This window comes from Nicotiana sylvestris, chromosome 1 (genome assembly GCF_000393655.2).
Source record: "Nicotiana sylvestris chromosome 1, ASM39365v2, whole genome shotgun sequence".
Taxonomy (NCBI): Eukaryota; Viridiplantae; Streptophyta; class Magnoliopsida; order Solanales; family Solanaceae; genus Nicotiana; species Nicotiana sylvestris.
The window spans coordinates 72,385,793-72,395,936 of record NC_091057.1 but is presented as its reverse complement, the minus strand read 5'-3'; the positions used below and the strand labels follow the sequence as shown (position 1 = coordinate 72,395,936).

At 36.5% G+C, this 10,144-nt stretch overlaps 1 protein-coding gene across 1 annotated transcript; it reads left to right on the top strand.

The window, feature by feature from the left end:
• Positions 1–7,374: 7,374 nt before the first annotated feature.
• On the top strand, positions 7,375–9,931 carry LOC104241549 (beta-glucosidase 18-like). Its single transcript, XM_070149104.1, has 5 exons — positions 7,375–7,470; positions 8,774–8,889; positions 8,967–9,216; positions 9,332–9,434; positions 9,560–9,931. Exons 1-5 carry the CDS (start codon positions 7,375–7,377, stop codon positions 9,859–9,861), a joined length of 867 nt encoding a protein of 288 aa, XP_070005205.1. The 3' UTR covers positions 9,862–9,931.
• Positions 9,932–10,144: the final 213 nt, after the last annotated feature.

Sequence of the window (10,144 nt, the reverse complement as noted above, 5' to 3'; positions counted from 1 at the left end):
GATTTTGTCATCAAAGGCTTGAACATGCGGTCTTTTTATGGGCCTTTTGGGATCGGGTTCTGGTGCATCATTCACATGGGATCTTTTCTCAAACCACCTAGCATAACCCGGATTTATCTCACCTTTCGCAGGATCTGGAACTTGGGTATCATCTTTCAAGTATCGACAACCATTCCAAATCTGTTGGATTAAAGCCTCAGGGAGTGTGGCTTCGGGGTGTAGCTCAATCACTTGCATACTCAAATCTTCATCATCAGGCACCACTTGGTATCTCCCTAGCTGTCTTATAACTCTATGTGGCTCATACGGCTGGACACTTCTTAAACCCAACAACAACGAAAAACTCTTTAAGGTTGACATGTGTATCACCTCTCTTACCGGGAGCCATCCCAAAGTCCACTCAATTTGACTTGCCATTAAAGATCTTAAATGGGATATCCAGGCTTCCACCCCTTCTGGAGATTTATAATCTTTTATTCTTTCTTCATAACTCTCAATGAAATTGTCCTTGCTCGGACCATACTGCATGAACTTGGGGTGATGTCGGAGATGTTCAGTCAACCACATTTGCAACAAAATATTGCACCCTTCGAAGAATTTTGCCCCGGACTTACACAAAGTCAACGCCCGATAAATGTCTGAGAGAATGATCGGGGCAAGAGTGTGATGTTCTTTGGTAGTGAGGACTTGTACGACTATGGCTATGTGAATATCAATCGTCTGCTCTTTGTTTGGGAAGACCATGACTCCTAGAAAAGCCACCATGAAAGCGAAGCGACGGTGAATCTGCCAGGTGTCCTTATTTTGTTTATTAGTAAGGCCCTTTTCATGAATTTCAAATCCATCCGGCTTTCCAAACCTTGAATATAGGAAGTTGAAAGAACAACACCCTTTGACAGCGTTGCTTTTTCTTATTTGATTACTGTTATTCAGAAGACCAAAGAATCGGTGTACAGAGGGAGCCTTTGGTAATATAAGATTTTGGTTTCTTAAATCTCCGTCAAAACTGGAATATCCAGCTATTTCTTCTAATGTGGGAGTAATCTCGAAATCAGAGAAGCGAAAGACATTGTGAACAGGGTCCCAAAAAGTCACTAGTGTCGTGATCAAATCATCGCGTGGTTTAACGTTCATAATATCTGTGAGAGCTCCCAAATACTTAATGTCCCATTTCTCACCATCTCCTCCTAATTCATACCACCACATCTGAAGCCGAAATAGAAACTCATCTACATCTGTGAACGATGGGTTTTGGATGGTGCTTATTTTATACATGTAAGTGATTTTAATTTTAAAAACCAAAATCAAGACTCATTTTGAAAAAATCATCAATATTTCTAAAAAAATTCATAAAAAAACACTTCGATAAAGAGATTTAAAGGCTGTGTTTGCTAACCGGCCAAATTTTTTTTTTTGAAAAAAATGACCAGGCTGTTCTTGCAAAAACAGCCTTTCGGCGCCCTTTTGGGGATATTCAGCATATTTTGGACAAGAATGACATCGCCTTACTTATGACAACATACGACATTTATGTACCCACATTTTTATTTATTTATTATCTATTTCCTTTTTTTAAATAGCTGGGCCCAATGTGGGTTGCCTGCGTATCTCACATCCGACGAGAATCAAACTTACGTAGTTCGTAATAATAAAACTATTTTTAAAAGAAACACAAAATTTCCTTCTTCTTTTTTTCAAAATTTCGACAGAATTTCAAAATATTTTGGAAATTATTTTTTTTTCCGAAAAACATCCAATTTTCTTTCTCGGTTCTCACATTGATTTTCCTTTTCTAACTTTTTTCTATAAGCTGGTCAACATGCAAATCCGAAACAAATGAATGCACAAGTAGCAAGTAAGATGCATCAGGATGGTCTATTCATTTCGGGTACACCTATCCTAGACAGACTCAACCCCTGTGTTGAGTCTCCGAAGTCAAATTCACATGATGCAAACAAACGTTCCTACTAGGAATCCGGCATGAAGCTGAGTTATTCTAAGTGTAAAACCTGGGGTATACTGTTCTAGACCTAGCTTACCCAAGCGGACGGCTTGAGCCGAAATGGGGGCAACGTACCGGGAGCACGAAAGTCTACCCGACCTAGTTACTTGGCCCAACTTTGTTCTATTTGGTATGACTTCTAACAGAAAGCTGGGCCACGCGCATGTGTGCACCATAAATTCAGAAGACTCAGAAAGAAGAAAGGTTTCGTAACAGTTTATATATACAGTTCAGATAATATCAAAGCGGTAAAAAGTAACATTTCACACATTAAGCCCAAACATGTGAATAAAACTAGAGAATAAATAAAGCCAAATATAAAAATTATTCTAAGCTCAAATTTTTGAACCCTGAAGCTTAAATTCTGGGTTCTTGTCCCCAGAGGAGTCACCAGAGCTGTCACACCTCCTTTTTACCACCCGAAAGTAGTACAAGGGAATTTTTCCAATTTAAGTGACAATCGAAATAGGATTATTTATATTAAATTTAGAGTCGCCACTTGGGATAATTTTGGTGTCCCAAGTCACCGGTTTAAAATCTCGAATCGAGGAAGTTGACCCTTATTTACGGTCTACGAACATAGAAATCTGGGTAAGGAATTCTGTTAACCCGGGAGAAGGTGTTAGGCACTCCCGAATTTCGTGGGTTTAGCACGGTCGTTTTGATCATACTTGGCTTATCAAAATTATATAATTACTGATTTTAGAACCTATGTGCCTTTACCGCTTACCGCTTTTAAACTAAGAAAAATTGTCTTAAAATAGGTCACACGCACGTGTACCCATTTGTTTGGCTTGTCAAAAATCATGTCATGCAAACGTGTACACAATTAGTAACTCTTTATTATTATTGAGAAAATTTGGCCGAAGTTGCGCGAACGCATACTCCGGTTTTATTTTTAGAAATCGTAGTCACGTCACGCGAACGTGTCCACAACCACCATAGTATATTTAAACGGGCCTAAAGCAACTAAGAGCATTTGACATTTTTATAACCAGGTTATGAAATTAATACGAGGGCCATGAGTGATTAAATTGTGGATGGCACACCTCAGACTATATGAACTAAATTAATTAGTACTCTATGAAAACCCATTCTTATTATTAAGAAAAATTTGATCGAAGTTGTGCGAATGCAAACTCTGGTCTTAATTTTTAGAATCGCAATCATGTTACGCGGACGTGTACACAATCACGATATATTTGTGATGAGAATGTGCATAGAAGCATACTAACGATTTTGAAACATGTTCAGTAATTAATTACTATGGACTAAAGTTGGTTTAACCAATTCCATTTTTCAAACTTATAAACTCAAGAGATACATTTTTTCTTTTAGGATTGGTCCGTATCTTTTGGACCAGAACAAAGAAAGTAATCCCCTGCAAATCATAACACATAGTGGCGCTCCAATATTTATTTTCCAATCTTAAAAAAAAACAAAATCAGAAATTTTCCATTTTTATTCACTTGTACTACTATATGATTAGACCCGAGCCTAATACACAAAGTAGTTTCAATTCCTTATCCAAAGTTCATTTTAGTCACCAATCAGCTAATCTCAAAATCGAACTCCTACACGTGGAAAAGAAGCACAGAGAAATCGCGGATAGAGTTTGTATTAACATTAAAAGGATATTAATATGGACAATGGGATGTGATACTTCATATATCAATTTTACTTGTTTAATACTAAGATCCTAGATTACAATATTATGGGCTGCATTTATGACACCTATAATTAATTCTGCTTTTTGCACACGTACAAACTTTATCACTAAAAAGAATTACTTAAAAAAAAACTTTAAACAGTACCCTTTAACAAGAATTGCAAGAGAAATTTACAAATTCATCTAAGACAATAAACTCATCCAAATACATATTGAACTTAAACAACAAGTGTACTCCTCTACCTTATTTTACACAGGAAAATCAGTGACTGACCCTTTTAAATGGTTTGGGCCAGGACTCAATAGTAGGCCCAATTCAAGCATATTATAACTAAAAGACAAGGACACAGGATCGATCCCTTGGAGGAATCAATTTAACTGAGCAAGTATTTTTATCTACGAATCCTTTTGAACACAAAATTAAAGCTCAATTTGACACTATCGACTTACAAAGTAGCATGCTGTAATAACCATATACATTGCTTAGCAAGAAGAAGCATACACAATTTATATCATTTGGCATGATCTAGCTACGTATGCAACCAAATAAACTATCCAACCAACTTTCCTAGAAAAACCTTCAATTACACAACATTTAACCTCAAAATACTTGCAAGAGGGCTGATCCATCATCAGATAAAACCAAAATACAGCTTTCAACATGACTTTTGACATTATTCAGCAGGATATAATACACCAGGCAGACTCAGTAAACTAAAATAAAATTAAGCTACTGAACAGAGCAAATTTGGCAAGATCACTAGAAGAAAACCAACTTGAAACAAATGGATTAAACCAAAGATCTATATTGACATGCATTTAGACATAAACTGAAGGCCAAACAGTTCTAACTAGTAAAATCAAACCAGAACCCTTATCTATTACTGATGCCACCAAGTCTAAACCACTCTAGAATCATTTATATCCAAACAAAACCTAATTTCAGCATTTGAAAAGGGCTGACAACAACTTCAATTAAGAGTCCAAACAGAAGAGATACAAGTTATATCCAAACTTGATTAAACTTAATGTTAAATAAACCTCCATAAGAGTTCAGAATCATGAAAAGATTTAGTTATACAATACCAAACTTTAACTATGAAACATTAAACAGGACATTGAACTTCTTTGCTAATTCTTAAACCAAATTCAACTTTCAATAGATGCTATCACCAAGAGGGAGAATATGCACCAACCAATCATAGACTTATAAAAGTAAAGTTACACTATAATAGAAGAAACAAGCTGACATTACACTTTGAACTTCCCAGTTTTCCATATCATATATGAAGCAGACTTTACATTAGGGGGAATTTAAGGAATATACCTGAAAAAGAAAAATACAACAGAAAAATAAAGGATCAGCTACGACAGCAGCAACTAGCCCAGATTTAATCAGTTAAAAAATAGATTCAGCTTATGAAATTTGATGGAACAGTGCACTTTTAGCAAAATTTTGAACCAACAGACTCTCAATTACCAAAAAATCAATCCATTTCCATTCAAATGAGTTAAAGTAATTTCAGGAATTAGAAAGAAATTAAGTATGACTCAAAACTCAATGAAAGAGTAGCAGTTCAATCGTTGGTATTTTCTGGAATTTTTCACTTAAATCTCTCTATATATGTATATTTCAGTATTTTCAAAGTACCAGACTGTCTGTTTTTTGTGTATGAACTCAGTATCTATATATAGGCACTCAACTTAGTGCATTCACCACTTTCAATTCTACTTTTCATTTCTTAATTATCCACTAATTCAGTGCTTTTAGTTAATTCGGTAATGCAATTTCTACCCTGCCACTATTAGAAACTTCTCAATTAGGTGACCACTTGCATTAAACTTATAATAATCAATTCTTATTAATATAGTGTTACATTTACTAAAAAACCTATAAATTTATGATTAACCTAAACTGATAAAATCTACATTAATTAATCAGACTAAATATCCTAATTAGACAAAGATATACGACAACTCTGAGAAAAAAAATAGATAAAAATAAAAAGAATCAGGGGAAGGAGTAGAATAGATGAAGATAAAATAAAAAAACAAAATTAAGAACGGAAAGAGAATACCTTGAATTAACCTCGTACAGTAAAAAATTGAAGAAGTCTTCGATTCTTCTAAATTTCCGGCCAAGTTTGATATTAATCGTGTGTTCTTAATTAAGAACACACGAATAAAACCAAACTTGGTCTGGAATTTTAATAAACCTCTGATTCGGGCGATTTTAGGAATTTAGGGTTAAATTTCGATCTAAGATTCGAAGAGGTAGCGGAATATTCGAGGGAGACTAGCTACGAATTTGAAAAGAGGGGTGATGAGGTTTTGTGGTGTGAATTTGGTGGTGAACGGAGGTGGCGCCACCACCGGAGAAAGTTAGGGCAGCGCTAGGGTTCATCCCTTCGAATCGATATTCGAAGAGCTCTAGGGATGTTCGATGGTAACATGTTACGGATTTGTGAAGAGGGGAGTGAGGGGGTTTTACGGTGTAAATTTGGGGCTGGTTGGCCACCGTCCGCCGCCGTGGGTGATTTCCGGCGGGCGGATGGCGGTGGTGTATTGATTGGTCTCTGAAGAGAGACAAGAGATGAAGGAGGCGGGTTCTGAGGGGGTAAGAGGGTCTGATGGGTTTTGACATATTAAAATTATTGATTCAATCAGGGCCATTGGATGATTGGAATCCAACGGTTCTGATTGAATCAATAGTTAAAACGGGGTCGTTTCGGTTTCATGGGGCCAGACCGGTTCTGAGGCGGGTCAGGGTCGGGTAACGGGCGAAGCTCAGGACCGTTTGATCATCAAAGATCAACGGCAAGGGTTAGCCGTTACAAAACGACGCCGTTTTGGGTTTAGGCTGAGACGGATCGGTTAGGGTTTTGTATTGGGTTGGGTTAATTGGATTTGGAGTGAGTTTGGACTGATTTTCTTTGGGCTTAGAATGTTTTTGGCCAGATTGGCCCAAACTGGATTTCCCTCCTTTATTTAATTCAATTTCTTTTCTTTTCTTCCTTTTTTTTCAAAAAATTAAAACTAAAACCCTAATTAAATTATAAAAACCCAAATTTGCTTTAAAAATATTAATTAACTCTAAATAATAATTATCATAAATAATTAAATACTAAATTAAAAGAAAATCACACAATTTGACTAAACATAAAAAATATGTTATTTTTTGTGAATTTTCATTTTTTTAAAACACCTAATTAATAATTAATTCCAAAAAATATAAAAATCAAATCCTAAATGTAGATGCTATATTTTTTATATTTTTAATGCATTAATAAAATTAAACATGCACATAAACATATGCAAACAAGCAGGAAAATCGCACAATAATTCCTAAAAAATAACACATAATTAAAGAAAAGACCTAATTTTGGGAATTCTTTTAGAGTAATTCGTATGAGGCAAAAGTCACGTGCTCACAGCTGTATGGATGTTCGACGAATCGGCCCATATCGCATTTTGGTAACAACTTCGGAGCGCCTGGTATTTATCAACCCTCTCCTGATGTTCCTTCATCTGGTCACGGAGTGTTTTGTTCTCATTTTCCATCTCTTCCATCTTCTTTAAGATGGTCGTGAGTGTGTCGTTGCCTGTATCAGCAATAGTACGGGTGTTACCTGTTCATGTAGCGTTTGGCTCAACGGCAGCAGCTGCGGTTTCTATGGGTAGCGAGTCTTCGACACCTCCCTGAATGGGTTTCTCGAGCATATTGCTTAAGGTACTTGTTAACCATTCTTCTAGTAGCATTTTGACAGCCGATAGCGCTTCTCCTACTGCAGATGTTGAGGTTTTCCTCTCGCGCAAGATCGTTAGATCCCCGTGCGGAGGAGGTGAGATCTCCCCCTCAGGTGTAACACTTGGTGTTGCATTCTCACTGTCTTTTCCTCGGCTTCGTTGAGGAATTCAGGAAGTTGTTTATGACACCCTCTATTGCCTTTAGCCTCGCTTCTCCCTTTCCCGCCACCGTTGGCTTTTATGGAGCTGAAGAAAAGTGATTATTTCTTTCAAGAATCTAGATGAAAACTACGATTTCAGCTATAGAAATCCCCACAGAGGGCGCCAAATTGTTTGACTCAAAAGATATTAAAACCTTATTGAACAAATCAATTAAAGATGAAGGGGTAAATCCTAGCTGAGAATAATAATCACTAGAAAGAGTGATAGATAAAGAGAAGACGGGTCACGAGGTTTCTTTTCATTCATAAATAGTAATGTCTTCTGAGATTTTCATTCCAGTTACAAGGTTATTGTCCTCCTTTTATACTAAGAGAGAAATTCTTCTAAACTGTAAAAGACAAAATACAAGGAATATTCGAAGGGATATTCCCAATGTCCCCTAATGGCCACACATTATTGCAAGGGTCGTCCAGTCTCTGGTTTGTCTTAGGGTCATCTCCCTCAGGACGTCAATTCAAGGAGGCTCCAACAATCGTCGTACTCGTCGTCGGTCGTGGTCGGTCAAATTTGGACCCATACAGGAACCCTTCATTGTAGCTCACAATATGATCCTATCTCATGTAGATGTTGTCAGCATTTACCGCACCAGATATCAGGTTTTTTCGACGACTCTTTCCCTTTTCTCCATTATCATGTCAATTCTCAGCATGGCATGATCTTGCACGCAACTTGTTTAAATAGTAATTACTCTTCTAGTGCATTGCTACTGTTAGCTTCTATGTTGCTCGGACTCTTCAAAAATAAAGTCGAATGCGTGTCGGATCCTTCAAAAGTAGTGTATCTTTGGAGGATCCGATATGGGTGCAACCACATTTTAGAGTGTGTGCGTAACATAGGCTGACTTGTCAAATGAAAGGTAAGGGAACACTAGATAAAACAAGATATCATCATGAGTCTAACTATTTTGGGTGAAGTAAGAAGTTGTATAATTAGACAACTAGATGTGAAAAATTTATCTTTAGAAACTCCCTTCTTATGCTATCTATCAAATCACTATTCACACATACTTTCTTTTCTTCTTTTTGGGGTCTTTTCCTTCTGATTCATTAATTTCAATCGACCCTGAAATTGTAAGTTCGTTAGAAGACCAAAAAAGATATCAGTAAGATAGTCTATTTTCTGCTGCTTTTCAGAAAAGTCAAAGGGGCATGATTGGCATTACTATGGGTTTCGAATGGTATGAACCGTTAAGCAATTCCTCAGAAGACATAGCTGCAACTCATAGAGCTCGATCATTCTATGACAGTTGGTAAGCCTTCTATATACTAATATTTATGCATCGGAAAGAGAGTAAAAGAATATTTTTTACTAACTACCCACATGCAGGTTTTTAGACCCTATTATATTAGGAAGATATCCTAAAGAAATGGTACAAATTTTGGGATCTAATCTTCCGGAATTATCAATGAATGATTTGAGCAAGTTGAGTTATGGCCTAGATTTCATTGGCATCAATCATTATTCGGCTGTCTATATCAAAGATTGCTTATATTCTGCCTGTGAACATGGAAACTCTTGGTCAGAGGGTTCTTATTTTAGGACTACACAAAGAGACGGCATCTACATTGGTGAACCAGTATGTTTCCTTAAATCACATCAGTATTCTTATCTTTAATCTTTTTCTGCAAATTATTACTTGCACTTTCTACACTGCTAAATTAATTTTTTAAGGATTTTTTTTAATAAATCAGGGGGAAGTGGACTGGCAATTTGTGTACCCACAAGGGATTGAAAAAGTTGTGATGTATTTGAAGGACAAATTCAACAATACTCCAATGTTTATCACTGAAAATGGTAAGAAAAATATTACACTTTCTTGTTCTTTAGACTGAGATACATTTCATCAACTAATTACTTGAGCAAGATGCAATTTGATCCACCGGCGGATACAACTGCTAATATAACTGGCAATGTTGCAGGCTTTGCTGGGAACAGTTCTTCTATAGAGGATGCCTTGAACGATGTTCGTAGAGTGAAATACTTGCATAGCAACTTAAATTCATTGGCAAATGCCATCAGGAAAGGTGCAGATGTAAGGGGATACTTTGTTTGGTCCCTTCTTGACAACTTTGAGTGGCTAGATGGATATAGCATAAGATTTGGACTTTACTATGTCAACTATACTAATCTCCAGAGAACTCCAAAATTATCAGCCACCAAGTATCAAGAGCTCATGTATAACTTTCACATAGAGCTTGAAACACATACTGCCCTGAAATAGCGTAATAAGAGGATGTATATGTGGAGACTTGTTGAAGATTTTTATTTAGGTCTCTGTTGTTGGAAAGCAATTACTGGGAAATCATACTATAATTGTTCAGCCTAATCCCTTCCTTTATATTGCACAAATAAGGCCCAAGCCTTATCTTTTTATTCACTCTAATAACGTAATGAAGATTTATTGTATAAGTAGAAATATTCTGTTGAAAGCTGAATTTTGTCCATTAGTTCCCCTTTCTTCTGACATTTCAACTTAATGTTCCAGAATTCTACCAAATGGGTGT

Coding starts and splice junctions, on each gene's coding strand:
- LOC104241549 (XM_070149104.1), top strand. CDS start 7,375: ATGGGTTTCTCGAGCATATTGCTTAAGGTACTTGTTAACCATTCTTCT. Junction 7,471..8,773: donor CTCCTACTGCAGATGTTGAG/GTTTTCCTCTCG, acceptor GCTGCTTTTCAG/AAAAGTCAAAGGGGCATGAT. Junction 9,217..9,331: donor GCATCTACATTGGTGAACCA/GTATGTTTCCTT, acceptor TTAATAAATCAG/GGGGAAGTGGACTGGCAATT.